This window comes from Callorhinus ursinus, unplaced genomic scaffold (genome assembly GCF_003265705.2).
Source record: "Callorhinus ursinus isolate GAN/ISIS: 27379988/994484 unplaced genomic scaffold, GSC_fseal_2.0 scaffold33, whole genome shotgun sequence".
Classification (NCBI taxonomy): Eukaryota; Metazoa; Chordata; class Mammalia; order Carnivora; family Otariidae; genus Callorhinus; species Callorhinus ursinus.
In genome coordinates, this window is record NW_027397095.1 from 9,953,323 (window position 1) to 9,973,649 (window position 20,327).

General features: G+C 37.1%; 1 protein-coding gene across 4 annotated transcripts in view; it reads left to right on the top strand.

Moving 5' to 3' along the window:
* Positions 1–20,327, top strand: part of TENM1 (teneurin transmembrane protein 1) — a 772,415-nt gene that overhangs the window by 479,588 nt on the left and 272,500 nt on the right. For all 4 annotated transcript variants that reach the window (XM_073879177.1, XM_073879176.1, XM_025852677.2 and 1 more), the window contains one exon: positions 15,065–15,217. In XM_073879177.1, the coding sequence (XP_073735278.1) occupies positions 15,065–15,217 (153 nt within the window). The remainder of the gene's footprint in view (positions 1–15,064; positions 15,218–20,327) is intronic.

Here is a 20,327-nt window from a genome sequence, read left to right on the forward strand (position 1 = left end):
GAAATGGACATGATTTGTACTTTAACTCATAAAGGTCCCTTTACTCATAATCATAATATCTTTCAAATTAGGTATTGTTATTTTCCATTTACATATGAGAGAACTGATGCTCCGAGAGGTCTAGCAGTTTGTCCCAAACCGCACAGTGAGTTCGTGGGAGAGCCATCACTCTTCAGGTCTAACTTTTCAAAAAGAGCCTGTGCCCTCACTTATACAAATGGCATCTAAAAATGAGCTCATATAATAGATACAGTTGTATAATTTCCTTCATGAATATATTTATTATTTAATATTTTTATACAACATTATTTTAATGACAACATTATCTATTATATAGATTATAGTTATTGATTTAATCAATCCCTATTTGCTGGACATTTAAATACTTTCCAATTTCTTAATAATATATGCAACATCATGTTGAACATGGTTATTTTCAAATCCATTCAGATCCTTTTCTTAGTTTAAATTTTTTAAACATGGAATTGCTGGATCAAAATGTTTAAAAACATTTCCAACACCTTAGATATACATTACCACTCTGTCCAAATATTTTGCAACAATTTATACTCCTAGCAGCAGTATGCAAGAGTGCTCATTTCCCTGAACCCTTGAAAACTTCTGATATCATCATTTATTTAAAAAAAAAAAGGAAAGTAAAAAAAAAAAAAGCCGTTTTGATTGGCAAGGTTATATTTCAGTGTTTTAGCTTACATTTTTAAATTACCACTAGGGTTGAACATTTTAAAATGTCACTGCTAACTTGCATTTCTTCTTTTGTGAATTGCCTATTGATGTCTTTTGCCCATGTTTCTACTAGAGTGTTCAGCTGATGTTTATTGATTTATCAAAATTTTCATATATTAAAGATTTTTAACATAAACTGCATATCTTAACAATGAATAAAGAAAGAATCAAAATTACAATTTTAAACCATGAGGGAAAAGTAAAAACTGAGAGACTGCTATATTCTCTTCCCACATCTCCTGATATCCTGGCAAGACATTTCAGGAAATAGTAAGAAAAATTTTAGACCTATTTTCAGGAGTTATATGAGGCTCAGTAAGCTTCCCACAGTCTACATTTCCTTTAAAACAAAACTTGAATCTATTTCAAAGATAGAAAATAAGGCTTTGGGCAACAAAGTGATCAGGTTTAACACAAATGCTAAAAAGGTTGGGATAAAAAAAAAGAGAGAAAAGATTGTAAAACCGATAGAAAAAACATTGCATATATATGACTTCAGTTACATATGACCTACTAATCCAATAAAATAGTGTCCATATAAAAAGATAATTCTACTGATGTTCACATATTTTGAATTGATGGAGGGTGGTTATAGAGCTTCTTGTTCTTTTCTATGCACTTACCTAAGATGGATAGACAAAATTAATTTCAATAATCACTGTGTGGGCAAAGAGCAGAGTTTTCCTCTATGCAAAAGCAACTGATTGGCATAAAAATTTAACCTATAACTTTGGCCTCATTAGCCCAGTATTGCACCTAAATTACTACAGTACTAAATGTCGTTGGATGGGAGAAATGGATCCCATCTTCTCTTGGTCCTGAATAAGAGGGAAGCTAGTCTCTGTGTGTCCTGGGGCAAGCACTTCCTCTCTTTAAACTTTAGTTTCCTCTTCTGTAAAATGAGGAGACTGAACCAAATGGTTGATCTGTGGTCTCTCCTTTTCTGAAATAAGATTTTAATTTTAGAACACTTTTTCGATTCACAGAAAAAATGCAAAGATAGTACAGAGAATTCCCATATACTCCTCATCTGGTTTCTCCTATTAACTTCCTGTATATCACCATGGCACATTTGTCACAACTAAGAAACCAACATTGCTAATTGCTCTTCATTGAACTTGACACTAGATCTGGATTTTACCAGTTCTACCCCAATGTCCTTTTTCTGTTCCAGGATCCCATCCAGGACAGGATATTACAGTCAGTGTCGTGTTTCCCTAGCCTCCTCTGGTATGTGACAGGCTCCTGTCCTAGATGACCTTAACAGATTTGAGTAGCACTGGTCAGCTTTTTTGCAGATTGGCCCTCGATTTCAGTGGTGCTGATATTCTCGTGTTGAGACAGGGGTTACGGAGGAAGACTACAGAAGGGCCATTATCATCACATGGTATCAGGGATACATGCTGATGAGGTTAAACTTGGTCACGTGGCTGAGTTAGTGCTTGTCAGGTTTCTCCACGTAAAGTTACTTCCTCCCTCTTTTCCAAACTCTACTAGTCTGTGGTCTTGTTGAACTCTAACATATCATGATTTTATTATGTTCCAGACAGATCCCCTTCCCTGCACAGATCAATTTACTGGAGTTGATCCATCACCCAGGAATGCATACTTCACTGGGTAGCTCAGCTGAAAATTTCCTTGGGACCCATTTCATACAAAACACAGCTCTGTGAGAACACTCAGTTATGTTTCATAAAATGAGACTCTAACCACCTTCTGCTAATCTTTGTAGAAAGTACACTCTACTTAAAGTAGAGTGATGACAACTTTACAATTCTTAAGGATGCTCTCATTTCTGGAAGCCTTTTACAAAGGGAACCCAAAATCAACATCTTCCAAACCTCAGTGATCATGATGATGGAGGAAAGGAAATGAGCAACTTTGGGGAATGTTGGTGGGGAAAGGAGAGAAATGAATGTCTGTTCTAAATTAAGTCCAGGGTTTGGAATTAGGAAATTTCATGAGTTTTTGTTTTGTTTTGTTTTCATTTTATTCTGCTGTGCAGTGGTGTAAGGATGGCTGCTGAAGTTCTCTTAGAGACCTCAGTCCCTCTACATCGTTCTCACCAGAAAAAGGCAAACCTCTTCTAGGGCAGGAAAGCAGAGGGTGCAGTGGGCAAATGACCTGCCTTTCTCTACTTCCAAGATGGTCTTGGAAAGGCTAGCTTGAGGGGAGAATTAACCAGGCATAATAATAATGACTAACTTTTATTGAGCATTTATTATGTGCCAGGCATTTTTCTGGGTACCTTACATGTACTGACCTACCTATGAGGTCCTCACAAGAACCCTATGGGGAAGGGCCTATTATCATGAGAATTTAATGATAAGAATACTGAGACAAGGGGATTAAGTAACTTGCCCAAGGTCAGTCTGCCAACTGTAGCAGAGCTGGGATTTGAAACAAGACACCTTCCCTCCAGAGTCCTTTCCCTTAACTGCCACATGACAACTGCCTCCCTTTAGACAGTCTATAAGCTCCAGGAGGGCAAGGGTTTTTCTAACCAAGCAGTTACTGTTGTATTCTCAGAACTTGTGCCAGTGTGTAATACATGGTAATCAGCCGACAAATAATTATTGCATGAAAGGAAGGGAAGCCTTGAAGATCCTGGTAATGAATCAAGCCCAAACATCGGTGATTTTTCCAGAAGTCCACTGTTCTGATGCCACCTCAGGAAACCCAGAACAAACTGGGCCATTATAATCTCTTCCACTTTATTCTCTGTTTTCTCCCCCATCTGATCAAATCGTGTAAGGCAGGTTTAGTTTTCTACCACTCATCTGTCTTCCATCTTCTCGTTTATATCTCCTGACTCCCCAACCTCATACAAGCCCTGCTCTTTAATGCTAACTGTGAATAATCAGGTAATGGAAATTTGAGTCTTAAAATCTCAACATCTAAAACTTTGCAGAAGAACACATACCATGTATCTGTGGCTATGATGACATGATGAAAAATCAGAAAAGTGAATTTTAAAGCATCACCTACCATGGGTTGATGACATAAACAATGAATATATTTCCATTTTTATAATTTAAATACATACAGGGTTGGGGCACCTGGGTGGCTCAGTCAGTTAAGTGTCTGCCTTCGGCTCAGGTCATGATCCCAGGGTCCTGGGATCGAGCCCCGCATCGGGCTCCCTGCTCAGCGGGGAGTCTGCTTCTCCCTCTCACTCTACCTGTCGCTCTGCCTACTTTTACTCTCTGTCTGTCAAATAAATAAATAAAATCTTTTTTAAAAATACAGGGCAAATGGTAAGAGGAGGAGAGAGCTTTGGTATAGGTCTATTTCTCATTCTCCATATGCACCAGTTTTATCTGGATCTTTTAAAAGAATATGGATATTATTACAAATAAGTATTCAAGCCAGCCATCAATAATGATAAAGTAATAGGCAATAATTTGGACCATAGTGCAAGGGAGAATTTGCTGAGCAGAAAATGAAGTAAAATGGAAAGAAAAAGAAAATTTTAAAGAAGAATGAAAAAGTGCTGATTCATGGCTACATGGATATTTTTGCTGCATTATTCACTAAATGATTCTTTTTGAAAAGAATTTATCCTGTCATTATGCCTCTGATTCCTCCTGACTCCACAAAGCAAATAATAATACAAAAGTAAGTAAGACTTGAGTTATGGAGAACACTTATTTGTGCTGTGACTTGAGCTGAAAACACTAAATAATTGTGTCTGTCTGATAAGGAATACACAGATGGGCCTGTTATGCAACTGCAAATGGAGATCATATATTACACCTGTGATAAGGTACCCAAACAGACATGTTATTTATAAATATTGCTGCAGCCTGGGAATAGAAAATATAAAATACATAGTAAATGAAAGTTTTAAGATAATATAATATAGAAGTGGGATATTAAAATGATTTATTACCTTGATAGGATCTTCTCTAGCCGCGATCCTGGATATAAAACTAGGACCGTACTAAAGCCAAAAAGGAAAAAAAAAAAATGTCTGCGGCAATACAGAATAATTCATTTCATTTAGGAAAGGAAAGGTAGGTGTTCAGACATGTGGCTCAACAAGAAAGGTGTCCTTGGTGTCTCTGGTTTAACACCTCAATCTTTACTTCATTTGGCATTGAATTTTACTGTTTTACCATGGCAAACTTGCAAAATGAGGTATGTAAACTGGATCAAGGAAGATGACTTTTTTTTTTTTTTTTTTTGCTTCATTTGTTTAGTGAAGTCCTTTCTTTCAAAGGAAGTCTTACCCAGCCCCAACAGGACAGCTTTTCAGGCTTTCAAAAATGTTTGAGAGGGATCTCAAAGCCATATTGACTCCATTCAAATTACTTTGAAAAGGAAATGTTAAGTATGCTTTATCTATGTCCATGAGGTAGTACAAGCACAAATAATATTTTTAGTAGAAAATGTGTACGTATAACCCTAGGAAAAAAAGAGAGAAAACATGAATGAAACCTGCCAAAGCAAAAGTAAGGTGCCATAAACAAACATGCATTGCTTACTTTATTTAGTTCTTGAAAAATGCTTCTCTGAAAATGAATGGTTTTCCATCTTGCATGTAATCTGGTTATTACCTGGATAAAACCAAGATCTGAAGGTAATTTATCAAAGGGCTATAGTTCACTCATATACCAATTTGATGTTTAATATAATGAAAATGGAATTTATTTTAAGATAGAAAGGTAACCTGGTTTCTGTAATGTTAGCAGTCACTGCATTTAATTCAAGTAGCATTTATTTCTGCAGTGATGTTCCTTATTGTGGAAGCATCTAGCTTCACACGATGTCCACTGAACTATTGGTCTTGTGAGATGGCTTCCCATAGGAGTCAACTTGAAAGCCTGAAGTAATCAGAGGTCACCATCTGGGCAACGTACTTGGCATATTTTTCGGGAAGGGAACTGTTCAACATACAAGTAGATCTGTAGCCCTGACAAGCTTTAGAAGTAAAGTGCAAAAGCAGTAGCACTCCCTAGCCTGAAGGAACATGAAGCAAGATATGTGAGGGAACCAGTGGGGGAAAAATGGCTGACAGGAAGGAAAAACAAATTATCTTGGAAAATATCACATGCTTTTATCTTGGCATGATTTGAAACTTACAACATCATCTATTATGGGCAGGATTTTGTTTGTGAGACAGATTTCAAACTTTCTAAATAGGTTTATTTGGTAGAATTAGAAAGTAACACAAAAAAATTCTTGCAACAGATAGATACACCATCCTTAGCTGAATATGTGTACATTTCGAGATACAAGATGAATTCCTTAAAAGCAAACTTAAAGTGCAGTTTCAAGGTTTACTTGTGTATTTAGAATCAAAGCCCAATTTATCTTGTTATTAAATGGGTTTTAATATTATCTAGAAGAGAGTGGACACAAAATACCAAAAGATACAGAATAATATGAGAGGTTTCATATGTCCTGACAATACCATTATAAAGGTATTACAATAGATTTAACTGCCAAAAGAGAGTTCTTCCAACCACCCAAACTTTTCTTGTTCAGATATTTTGAGGATAATTTTTGAGACCAGTAGATTTCAAACTATGTCTTTGGAGTTTTGGGACAACTCTTTTGGACCCCCAATCCCTTTCAATCAAGAGTTCTGTTTTGTATGTTTCGGTGTTATTCCTATTTAATTGCTGAATTGCTCTGCTGCTTTAAGTTGTTCTGAAAAGCTTTATTTTAGACAGAAAATTGTAACACAAGAGAATGAACAAAACAATGCATCTATTCATTCAGCTTTAAAAAAAAAAAAAAGGTTTGTTCATGGGACACCTAGGTGGTGCAATTGGTAAAGCGTCCATCTCTTGGTTTCAGCTCAGGTCCTGATCTCACCATCCTGAGATCAAGCCCCCAGTCAGGCTGCTCAGAGTCTGCTTGAGATTCTCTCTCTCCCCCTCCCTCTGCCCCTCCTCACCATGCACTCTCTCTCCTCTCCTCTCCAAAATAAATAAATAAATCTTTAAAAAAAATAAAAAAGTTTTGTTGAGCACTAGTATTTTTTTATTATATAACAATACATGAATACATTATCATTGTAAAAGATTCTAACGTTACTATGAAAATGTTGAAGTTCCAGCTCCCCACTCTAAAGATCAATGGTTTGGGGTATAATCCTTCCAGTTCTCTTAGTATGAGTTTACATATAAAGAGATACATTTTTTTTTACTTAAATAGGATCATCGGATATGCATTGCTCTGCAATGTTTTTTATACAAAACTTAGAGATCTTTTCATGTGAATACATGTAGGTCAACCAGGTGTGCTGATGTTTAACAACCAGCTCTCTGTGCAAAACAAATGATTTGCACGGTTTGCTGGTCCTGGAGTGTTTATAAACCCACCATGGGTGATTTCAACTACCAACGTGAAGTCACTGCAGGTGGAATTGGGAAGACATGTGCACAGTTGGCTCTTGTAAACCAGTATAAGCTGGCTATAGCACACCACTGAATCAGTTCTTTTTTCTTTTTAGGCTTTTTATTTTGAAATAAATTTAGACTTACAGAAAAGTGGGTAGATGTAGCTCTGAGTTTCTGTACCTGTCACTCAGCTGCCAATATTAACATCTTGCATAACCATAGTACAATTATTAAAAGTAAGAGATTAACATTGGTATGATGCTATTAACTCAGAGTTTAATACTGATTTCTCCAGTTTTTCTTTTTTTTTTTTTTCTGTTCCAGGATCCTATCTAGGATCCCACACTGCATTTAATTGTCATGTCTCCTTAGCTTCCTCCAATCTGACAGTCTCTTGAGATCAGTCCTTTTAATTCTTACATAAGATTTCATAGTATGGGTATAGCACTCTCTGAGATGGCTATATTGCTGGTTCTACTTTTTCACTATATTAGCAAAGCCATTATGTTAACAATGCTGAGGTGCATTTCCTTGTACATACCCCTTCATGCACATATGTGATTATTTCTTTAGTAGATTCCTGGAAGTTGAATTCCTTGGTCAAGGAACATTCCCAATTTAAATTTTGATCGCTATCACAAAATTGCTTTCTAAAGCTCCTTTACCACTCTATAGTCCCACCAGCGGTATATAAGTAGAGTAACTCCTGACTACGAGGCACCAAGTTTGGTACCACAGATAGAAAAATTAAGAAGACATGGACCCTGCCCTTTGAATACTTTCATAATAATGGGTCAGACATATCAATAGATACCTTCAATATAACGTGAAAAGTCCTATGATAGGGTGCTAAAAGAGAAACATCCTATCTCTTTGTGAAATGTTCTAGAGAGGCAAGATCGGCACTGGCCAATACAAATACAAAGCAAACCACATATGTAATTTAAAATTTCATAGTAGCCACATTCAAAATGTGAAAAGAAACAGTTGGGATTAATTAAATTTTTTATTTAATTGAATATATATCTAAAATATTGTCATTTCAAGATGTAGTTAATATAAAAATATATCATTGGATATATTCTATTTTTTCTTTCATACTAAGTCTTCAACTCTGACTAGCCGCACTTCAGTTGCTTGGTAGACACATGTGGCAAGTGGCCACCATGTTGGACAGTACAGACCTAGGTCATTAAGCACCCATTTCCTACTTCTACTTCTGAAGCATTCCTATAGTCTCTCTCAGAGGGGAATATTTTTGCCCTTTGAAGGGAAATGGAACGAGGGAGGAGCATCAGTTATAGATATTAATAGAGACCATCAGTCTTACTTAAGAGAAAAAGACCAACATCCGAACAGAGTGCAGAGAAGTAACTGCAAAGAGACTTGGAGCTTTCAGCCTAGAGAAATGTGCAAGTTAAGAAGAGCTTATTCTCCTAAAGTTAGCTTGCCTTGATATCCAAGGTGCTTGATAGAGTTTGGCGATTAGGCATGGTGAGATACTCCATTTGTTACCTTTCTAATACATTTATAATTTCAGAGCGTAGCTTTGTGCAGTTGGATAAACCAAGATGGATAATAATCATAAAATGTACAGGACTCAACTCTAAGGAATATTTGTTAGGAGAGCATTAGGGACTGCCATTCTTAATAAACTGAAAAGACATTATTCCTAGAATATCTTAATAGGCATACACATTCTTTCTGTCCATTGAATTTCAGTGAAGTGTGGCAATATGGGACTGGTACTCCTGGAGAGATCTGGGTCATGTCAGTCTTTATTCATTGAGGATGTATATTTTTATATATGTCTTTTGGAAAAATAACTTTGACTTTGGGGCCAGGAGTACTTATATTAGACCTACTATAACCAGCATTGCTCATTTGGAGCTGTTATGTTCCAGTATGCGTGATTTTAGTTTTATTACTGTCCCTCTTTTTTTGTCTTTTATTTATTTATTTAATTTTATTAACATACAATGTATTATTTGTTTCAGGGGTACAGGTCTGTGATTCATCAGTCTTACACAATTCACAGCGCTCACCATACCACATACCCTCCCCAATGTCCATTACCCAGCCACCCCATCCCTCCCACCCCCCTCCACTCCAGCAACCCTTGGTTTGTTTCCTGAGTTTTGTTACTTTCTATTCACTTGTAAGGTTTGTGAGTGACCAGTTTGTGAAGTTGGTTAGAGCATAGAGGTAGCACAATCATGGGTACAATCCTTCAGTTTAAAAATTTTCCTACCACTCTTCTTCCTGACTGAGTTCCACTCATACTGGGCTCCTTAGTGTTCCTCCCCTCACACATTCCACACAAGACTTAAGGGTTTTGTGTAATTGCTATTCCTTCCTCCTGGAAGGTTCTTCAACTAAATATTCATATGGCTTCACTTCATTCAAAACTTGGTTCAAATATTACCTCATCTGAGAAGCCTTCCCTGACTAGTCTTACTTATTTTTCTTCTTCAGAGCACTTATAACTCCTGACATTATTTCATTTATTTGCTTCTTTGTTTCCACACAGCTCTATTAATTATAGCATATATTTATTCATTATCTGCATGTCTTAACCCACCACCCTCTCATATGAGTTCTGGGAAGGTAGAGAATTTTTTTTAAAAAATTTAATTCACTGCTATAAACTTAGAAAAACAGTGCCTGGTACTAGGCACTCAAAAATATTTGTTGAGGGGCGCCTGGGTGGCTCAGCCATTAAGCATCTTTCTTTGGCTCAGGTCATGGTCCCAGGGTCCTAGGATCAAGCCCCATATCGGGCTCCCTGCTCAGCGGGAAGCCTGCTTCTCCCTCTCCCACTCCCCCTGCTTGTGTTCCTTCTCTCGCTGTGTCTCTCTCTGTCAAATAAATAAATAAAATCTTTAAAAAATATATTTGTTGAGTCAATCTATGAATATAATTTAATACTGTCTATTCATTACCAGCTATACCCTTAATCCTAGCAGTTGGCTTATAATGTTTATACTTGGGTTTGGGGGACTTGCCTCAAAATATGGCTATAAATACATAGCATAGATTTGGATGGGGATCCACTAGAAGCTAAGGACTCTGTATCTTCACCCTGCGTCCAAGGCTCGTACGCAATCAGTGTGTCCTAGTGAGGCTATGTTTGTTGTTTATTTCCGATTGCCTATTGGTCAGCGAGTACTATGGTGTCCTGGCTGTTAAATATTTTTGTTGCCAGTGCCTGTATTCCCAGTGTTCCCAATGTGCCCAGCGTATACTTTGAAGATATTTGTTGAATGAATTAATAAATACATCCCCACGGAAAGTACTGATATAGCTTTCTAGTGATGTATTGGTATGTCCCAAAGGTCAACATAATTTAATTTTATTGGTCTTAATATGAACAAAATATTATTTATTTCTAATAGAACTCAAAGACTGGAGTTATTTAGTTACCTTAGTCTACCCTGCACATACTTTTTGAGTTACTTTCTCTAATCAGCAGAGGGAGGTTCGGTTTGGAGGAGAGGAAAGACCATGTAGTCTTGCTTTGGTCTACAGCAAGTAAGTTAACTTGCATTATGTACTCATATAAATATACATTATAAATAGCTTATTGCCTGGAAAAGATAAAGTAAACTCAAAAAATTACAAGCTTCACCACCCTCAAAGGGTGTTCTACTAAATGTGCCCACACCTCTTTATCTGTCTTGATTGGCTGGAAGCAGTCCAATTCATTTGATGGTGAAAAAATAATCCTTGCCTTATTATTGTGAAGTGATTCTCAGCACATGCATCTTTTTCTGTCATTTTTGAGTGCCCTCAGGAAACTGGCTTAACTTAAAGTGTATAAAATATCCCCCTTGATCTTCAAAATGAAAACTACTATGCCTTTTGTTCCTTATGGCCAATCTAATTTCACAAAAGTAACTGAACCAAGGGAATTCAACACATTTTTAATATGGCTTCTAACATCCGTCATATTCACATTATTTGGGGAACAGAGTAGACCAAATTTTCTAAAAAAAAAGAAAAAAAACTAATAAGCCTCTTTAAATGGAGTATGTTAAACCAACCATACTTTGAGTCCTTTGCCATACTGTACCTGACTCAGAACCACTATCATTTGAGTTTCAGTGGTTTCCAATAATTGCAAGAGAAATTCATTAGGCAGCACTGGCCCTAATCCAAAGAAAAGGGTAGAAACCAATTAAATGCTTCAAAGTTTTAAGGATAAATTAGGAGGTAGATGTTAGAAATCTCTAGCTCCAACTAAAAGTGGGTGAATGATTTTTAAATAGGCTATCTGGCTAGCTTTCCTGTTCTCGGTTGCAAATCCATATACTGTATATGAGTATTAGACATACAAATTAGCCCTTTTCACTCTGCCTAGGAACATAAAGGAAAATGTTAGATGGATTATGAACAGATCCACTTTTTTCTTCCTTTCGGTCAGATTTGGTTGATGTCTAAAATTGCAATGAGAAAACAGATAAAAGGATTTCCACAGCTTCTGTCCTAGTTACTGTTTTCTTCCAACATTATCTGCCCTCAGTGACCTCATTCACTCTCACAATGTCAGCTGTTGCCTCTGTGCATATATGATTCCCCAGTCTCCTTCTAGCCTTAATACTTCACCAGAACTTCAAACCTCCAAAGCTCCTGGGTTGAGCATGACTATCTGGATAGCCCATTGGTGGGTGGAACCCAGCACCTCCAAAGATGAATTCATTATATTTCTCCCATCACCACACCCTGCCCCAAACCAACTAGTCATCAGCCAACAACTAGTTCAACTAGTCATCATTCAACAAACGCATCTCCAGCACCAGTTATCTGTAGCTAGTGCTGGGCTAAGTACAGAATCCCTTAACTCTATTAATCGTTCCCCTATGGTTTCAGTTACTCAGGCTCAAAACCTAACCCTTGAATTCCTCCCTTTCCCTCATTTTTTTTTCTATTCTTGCCCCCAGCACATTCACATGTGTGCATGAGCATGCAGGTGCATACACATGCATGCGCACACACAACTAGTTGCCAAACCCTGAGACGACATTTATGCAATTTCTCTTTAAGGAATCTCCTTCTTTGCATTCCCACTGTCACTGCCCATTATTTCTCACCTAGACTATTGCAGTGCCATCCCAATTTGTGTTCTTGCCAAATCTTTAGTCCTCCATTTCATCTTTCTCTACACTAGTATTGGATTTATCTTTCCGCAAAGGGTGCTCTGATGATATCATTTCTTTACCTAGAAACCATCAGTGCTCCCCATTGCTATCAAATTAATCTTCCTAAAGAAAACTGATCATAACACTCATTTGCTCAGAAAATAGCAATGCCTCCCTACTGCCTAATAAATTGAATCCAAATATCTAAGTGTGGCATTCAACGTCCTCCACAATATGGCCCTAATCCTCCCTTTGAGCCTTAACTTCCACTACCATTTATACCTAACTATACTCCAGCCAACCCCAGCAATTTCCTTTGCCTCAAATGCATGCTGTGCTTTGCAATGTCATATTTTGTTCAGCCTGCCCCCTCACCCTACCCATTGCCATCACCTGTCAAAGCCCTACACATTTTTTGAGGTTCATCTCTAATCCTACCTCATTAAAACATCGCTAATCAGCCAAGCCAATTTTAATCTGTTGTTCTTTAAACCACTTTTTTTAGGTTTTTATTTTAATGCCAGTTAGTTAACATACAGTGTAATATTAGTTTCAGGTGTTCAATTTAGTGATGCAACGCTTCCACACAGTACCCTGTGATCATCACAAGTGCCCTCCTTAATCCCCATCACCTGTTTGGAACCCCCCACTTCCTCTCTGGTAACCATCAGTTTGTTCTCTTGAGTTTAGAGTCTGTTTCTTGGTTTACCTCCCTTTTTCCCCTTTGCTCATTTATTTTATTTCTTAAATTCCATGTACAAGTGAAATCATATGGTATTTGCTTTCTCTGACTTATTTGCTCAGCATTATACTCTCTAGCTCTATCCATGTCTTTGTGAATGGCAATATTTCATTCTTTTTTATGGCTAAGTAATATTCCATGATGTGTATATATATATATATATATGTATCTATATATCACATCTCCTTTATCCATTCATCAGTCGATGGACACTTGGGCTATTTCCATAATTTGGCTATTGTTGATAATGCTGTTTTAAACATGGGGTTGCATGTATCCCTTTGAATTAGTGTTTTTGTATTCTTTGGGTAAATAACCCAGTACTGCAATTGTTGGATTGTAGGGTTCTAGTTTTAACTTGCTGAGGAAACTCCATGCTGTTTTCCAGAGTGGCTTCCCCAGTTTGCATTCCCACCAACGGTGTGAGAGGGTTCCCCTTTCTCCACATCCCCGCCAACACCTGTTGTTTCTTCTGTTGTTGATTTTAGCCATGCTGACAGGTGTGAGGTGATATTTTATTCCTGGGTTGCAAGGGTGGTTCAATATTCACAAATCAATCCAACATGATACACCACATTAATAAAAGGATAAGAACCATATAACCATTTCAATAGATGCAGAAAAAGCATCTGATAAAGTACAACCTCCATTCATGATAAAAACCCTTAACAAAGTAGGTTTAGAGGGAACATGCCTCAACCTAATAAAGGCCATATATGGAAACCCACAGCTAATATCATCCTCAGTGAGGAGAAACAGAGCTTTTCCTCTACAGTCAGGAAGAAGACAAGGATGTCCACTCTCACCACTATTATTTAACATAGTACTACTGAAAGTTCTAGCCACACCAATCAGAAAATAAACCACTTCTTTTATTTTTAAAAAATATTTTGTAAGCATTATTTTATTTGAAACTAGAGAATAAATTATTTCTTTTAAAACAAAAATTCCTCTTCCCCCAGATGGCAAACATCATCGTCCATGTTCATTATAAAAAATATTGACAATACGTAAATCCTAAAGAAGAAAATTAAAATCCTCCATAAGCCCCCATGTTGTGAACATGTTGCGATATATCCTCCCAGCCCTTTCTCTTTCCAGACATCAACATGTCTACACACACACACACACATTATAGATCATACTATTCATACTGTTAATGGCCTGATGTTTTTCATTTGATGCATCATAATTATTCCCATGCCAGTTCATAGTCTTCTGTAACATGATTTAATAACATTGTAATCTTGTATTATTTATAATATCATCAGTTATTTCATTAATCTCCTTTTGATGAATATTTAGATTGATCATAACTTTCTACTAGTTTTTAAATGTTACAATGAATAGCCTTGTAGTTTGTACACATTCATAATTAACTCATAGATATGAAATTGTGGGCTAAAAGGGTAAGCCAAATTTTAAGGGTTTTTTGATAAATGGTGCCACATTACTCTCCACAATGGTGGGTTGGTTTTTTTTAATACTCTCATGAAGAGTATATGAGAATGCCCATTGCACTCTGATCAACACAGGTATTTTTAACCCTCTGATAGCAATTGAACCTGTATTGTGTCAATTATTCTGCATTGTATTGTAGTTATTTTATACCTGTATTACTTCCAACTCCTACCCTGATAAGCATCTATATTTTAACAACTGCAACAGCTATCATAGGACCTTATGCATAGTAGGCACTCAGGAAACTGGCTTAGCGAAGGCCTCCCATGTTATCGCGATAGCCTGTCCACCATTACTCTGCAGTTTCCATATACAAAGTAGAGTTCCACGACTAAGGGAAACGGGAAAGGAAGGGATAACAGTGTTGAGGAGCAGTGTCTAATACCATTGTGGTTGTCTCACTAATGCCCCAACATCTATCACTGGGATAGCTATAGCCTCAACATTTTAACAATAGCTACTTAGAAAAGTAGTTACATGTATGATGTAGGTATAAACTCCAAGAAGCTGCTTGGCCTAACTAAAAGAAATCTGGTCATGGCATTTTTAGGTGGAAAGGGACAGCTGGTTTAGAGACCTTCTCAGCAAGTCTGGAATAGGTTCATGTATGGCTTGTTTTCTTGCAGCAGTACATTTGTTCGGCCTGACTTGGCAGTTGCAACCAGTTGAAGGACAGCTCTATGAAAATGGAGTTAGCAAAGGGAACAGAGGGACCGAATCCATGGATACTACTTACTCTCCAATTGGAGGAAAAGTTTCCGATAAATCAGAGAAAAAAGGTACAGTGATCAAAATGATTGATTTATTGATTATTGATTACTTTTCTTCTAATTTGGTCATTAGAACCAAAGCTGGGATGGTTTCACTTCACATTAAATTTCATGATCACTCGAAAGAAGTACTCTCCGTGGACAGAATAAATACATGTAAATGTCTTATGAAAGCAAATTTTCCTTTCTCTAGTGCCTTGAGTATAAACCAATTAAACTTTTCAAATATGTAGGCAATTTTGAAAATAGATAAATATTTACAGGATGGAGGTTTCAATACAATGGAAATTGCATTTCGCATATAACTACCCTGAAGCAACATGGGATTTTGATTAAGTTCTCTGTGTCCAAGCCCAGCATTTATATATAACATTTTACAAAGGGTATATGGAAATTTCTTCTGTTTAGAATAAGAAAAAGCCTTTTATGCTTAATATAAGGGTGAATGTTTATGTCAAAGTGGGGGAACATGAGTTTTTTTCTAGTTGGGGAACATGAATTCTTCACAGTTGGAGAAAAGAAAAAAGTACTCTGAGTACTGAATTGTTAAATTTAACTAACGTAAGCCTGAGCTACCTGACTTATTTACAATAAATGTCACATACCAGCACTCCCAACATCTTATTCACTTTGAGTGATCTTAGTCTCAATATACAAGTATTGAAAATAGCTGAAAGTTTCTATTATGATTTCTCTTGAAATAGGAGTCAGCACACAGGGCCTCAAACAATGTAAAATTTCAGGATGTCAATTCCAAAAGCAGAAATTAGAAACAGAACATAGAGCCAGCACAATCCTAAATATTTTTAGGAGATCACATACAAACAGATGAATGAATGAATGAATGACCCAAAGAAACCCTACCCTCAAGAAACTTAACATTTTATAGGGGTGATAAGACAGTCTTATTTTGGCTGATGAGTTACAAACAAAATTATTTGGTTTTGTAGTTGCTTGAGTCACTAATCTTCACTTGTGTTTTTAGTGTCTTTTGGGGGTTATTTGTAGGGTTTGCTGTTTTGTTTTTGTTTGTCTTTGAAAATGTAATTCTCCTTTGGTCTACACTTCAGTGAAAATTCATGCTTAGGTTTCAGGAAAACATTATGATTTGTCCCAGTTTTTGATTCACGGTGCGGCTTGCTTTACGTCCCCGTTTAGAAATACTGTCTTGAGCCTGGGCTGACCTTTCCCAGCAATTCCATTTTTGCTGCTGAGAGGGGCTGAGGGTCAGAGATGACAGAGGAAAGGGTCTGAGTACACTTGGGACTCAAGGCTTCTCTCCTTTATCTTCTTTCCTACTCTTTGATTCCTTTACATGTGCAAGTGCAAGGGCCACCATTTGGTGCCTAGGGGGTTTCTTGCCATTCACACTTGAAATCATGAGCGATCTGTTTGAGGAAAATGCAACACACAGGACAGAAGGTCATCACATAGTTGTTACCAGAGCGTACTCATTTGTTTACTCTAATTCAGACATCTCTAATTCCCTTCCACAAAGTACAGTTGACCCTTGAACACCATGGGCTTGAATTGCCCAGGTCCTCTTCTCTACAGATTTTTTTCAATAAATACAGCACAGGACTGGAAATGTATTTTCTCCTCCTTATGATTTTCTTAATACCATTTCTTTCCTCTAACTTACTTTATTGTAGGAAAACAGTATATATAACATGTAACATAAGAAATCTGTGTCAATCAACTGTTTATGTTATTGGTAAAGCTTCTGGCCTAACAGTCAACTATTAGTAGTTGAGTTTTGGGGGAGTCGTAAGTTATACAAGGATTATTTGACTGCATGGGGTTGAGAGGGAGGGGATGGATGCCCTTAACCCCAGTGTTGTCCAAGGGTTAGCTGGAGTTTGCTGATGATGACTGAAATTTATTGCATAATTAACCATGTGCCAAGAATAGCTCTGGACATTTCACATGTATTATATCATGAAGGTAACATTATAGACCTCATTTTCCAAAAAAAAAAAAAAAAACCAGAGACACAAAGAGGTTAAGTAACTTGCCCAAGGTCACAGAGCTAGAAACTGGTGGTCTGATTTCGGAGCCTTATCTCCACACTGTACTGAAATCCACACACAAAACGTATATGAAAACCACAAAAGACACTTTACCCAATGAAAGGAAAGCCCCAGAGTCTATTCATGATGGCTTTTAGAGAAATGCTATCCAGCTATATTTTAATGTGTTGTAATGAGTTTCATAAATGAAAAACTGTTTTTAAATTTCTGTTCAATTATAACAAACAGGCCAAACCGATTTCAATTCAATACTTTATTAAGAAACATTAAGGGTTGGTGCCATATATAGCAAGTTGTTATCTTAAACTGACTTTCTGTGGCAGTCTGAACCAAACCTTAACTGTAACTGCACATCATGGTTCTGCTGTATTAGGTCTTTACTGCGTATCACTCAGTGAGTGAAAACATAGCTCCTGTTTTAAAATGCCATGTGTATACTAAACCAAACCTTGCGGAAGATGTAATATACCTAGAAGGATATTTTCAACCGGTCAGCTGTATTCTGTTATGATTTTCTAGACATCACACACTCCATAAATACAGTTGTAGAAGCTTGTCTTAATGATTCTGTGTGCATTAAAATATAAAACTAAAAACCAGATAATCCTTTTTTACACTGTTTTCCTCACTCTCCTGGAGGGCTGGGCATTGTACTGCTGTGGTTAAGATCCTGGACTCTGGAGTCAGACAGATCTGGCTTTGAACACTGACTGTGTCATTTCCTGGCTCTCCAACCTCAGGCAATGAATTGGTACAACCTTGCTGAACTTAATACCTTCATCTGCAACACAAAGATGATAATAATAGTACCTGTCTCATAAGTTGGTTGTGAGGAACAAGTGAGATAATAGTTGTAAAACTCAGTGTGAGGCACATGGTTAAATTTAGCTGTAATTATTATTGGACCAAATGATCAGAAAATTACCTTGAGTTTATTGACATCCCATTAGGTACTGTAGATCCCGCTTCAAACTGCTATCAGCTTTTCCACAATTGATGGCCTTCTTGGGATTTAGATGTTTTCTCTTTTTAAAGTTTGAGCTCTCTTTACTGAACAATTTAACATCTATTATTTTGTAATCACCATCACCTTCATCGTCAAAGTGATGGATAAATAGAATGGCACTGTAAAAAAAATCAGATTCTTCTGGAATTGGTTCCCCATTAACAGTAGTTATATATATCTGCTTCTCCTTAGGAGATTAAAGAATTTTCTCGCAACTTAGTTTTCCAAAGAAAGAAAACCGAATAATTGATTATAGACATTTAGCATGCTAAATTTTATTTCTGAAATGTACTTGAATAATTTGAATTTAATTTCAAAAAGCAGACATAAGTCACAATCACATATTGGAATCTATCAGGAAAGCCAGCTGTTGGTTGTTCCGTAAACATTTATAGAATTGAAAGCATTATACTAAAACAGCCCCTACTACCTTAGAAGCTTACCAACTAGTCATAACCCTTTTCTTTAATAAATATTATGTAACAACTAGTTTAAACAGAGCAGAGAAGAGAATAAAGTAAAAGAGAATAAAGTAAAAGTAGTCCCAGACCTGAGTCACATAACATCCATAAACGGAACTAAAAATAATTACAATATAATTTATCAACTAATATGGAATGTTAAAATCTTAAACATTATCAAATCCAGTGTCTTTTTTTAAAGATGAAGAAACTGAGGGCCAGAAGGGTCAAGAAAACAGAGAGAGATCTGAACTAGATCAGAGGACATTTGATGGCACCTCTTCTGTTTTCTCATCTATTATTGAAATAATGTAACAGAGACTAAACATATGAATTGCTAAAGACATTTTCTAAGGAAGTATCAAGGACAAAAACTGAATAGGTAGGGAAATTGATTTTATTCAGGCTATTGTAATAGGGAAAGCATTCTAGATCGGAAGATCAGAGTGTCTGAGCAAAGTGGATTTTGCCTTAGACTTTTCTAGGAGGAGTGGATAAGGAACGTGTGGGATGATTTACAGTTGGGATTATCTTGTACTCAGGGGAAGTCTCAGTCAGTCAGCTGAGCAGGAAATGTCTATGTCTGCATCTGGCTAGTTAAAGGAGAACAAATAGTTCTAATCTCAGCTAATTATTTATGAGACAAAGAACAAGCAATTGGAGGGTCTGTATCTGGTCTTTCATTAGGCTCCAGCAAAAGGGGAAGAGTCCGTCTTTGGCCTTGTTATAGGCCAACAAAGGAGTCTTCTGCATTTCTTATGGGAGCATGAGAAAGGGTAGACAGAGCACCATGTCTAGGAAGTCAGAGGGGAGAGGGTTTTTAATGGGGTTATTTTTGTGTTTTGCTTGTTGGCTTTGCAGTAAAGCCAATTCCTAAAACATAAAAGAGTGAGAGGGTTTTGGAAGACAAAAAGTTGGGAAGGTTTCTTAATCAGCAGTTTTCCAGGAGCATAGGGCTCAGGTAAAGTCCAACATTGTCAGCCGTTCTCTGAATAAGGAAGTTTATCAGGTAGTCGAAGGTACTGAATTCCTGCAGTTTGGATGCCAAAATAGAGCACGGGAACAAAAAGGGGGGGATGGGGACACAGAGCTAAAGGATACTCAAGTCAGCTTTTATCTCCTTTATAATTTTTGCGAAAGTCTGGGCTTGGGGGAAAGCGGCATTTCTCTTAAATTCATTCTAGAAGATCGGTCTCCACAAAGCTGAAGGGGGAAAAAAAGGTATTTTCTAGTTCAATGTCTGCTGAATATATGACCATAGAAACAACATATAGCTGATTGATATGACACAGCGTACAACCTGTCATGAAGATGCTTTAGCCCAGACCAAGCAATGACTAGAGCTTCACCTCTCTGGGCTCCAGTTTCTTATCTGAAAAAGGAGGGAGTTGGCTTTGTTCAGGCTGAAAAATAATTTTTCCTCTGATCTTCTAGGTTCTTGGCTGAGGCACCCACCTACCCCTGCTGAATTAAAAAAAAAAAAAAAACAGATTAACAGGAAGGAGAAAAACAAGTTTAATAACATGTACGCACCCTGCATACACAGGAGAGACCCAGGAAAGCGGAGTAACTCCTGGAATGGCCCAGGCCACCACCTTAAATACCACCTCCAGCTAAAGACA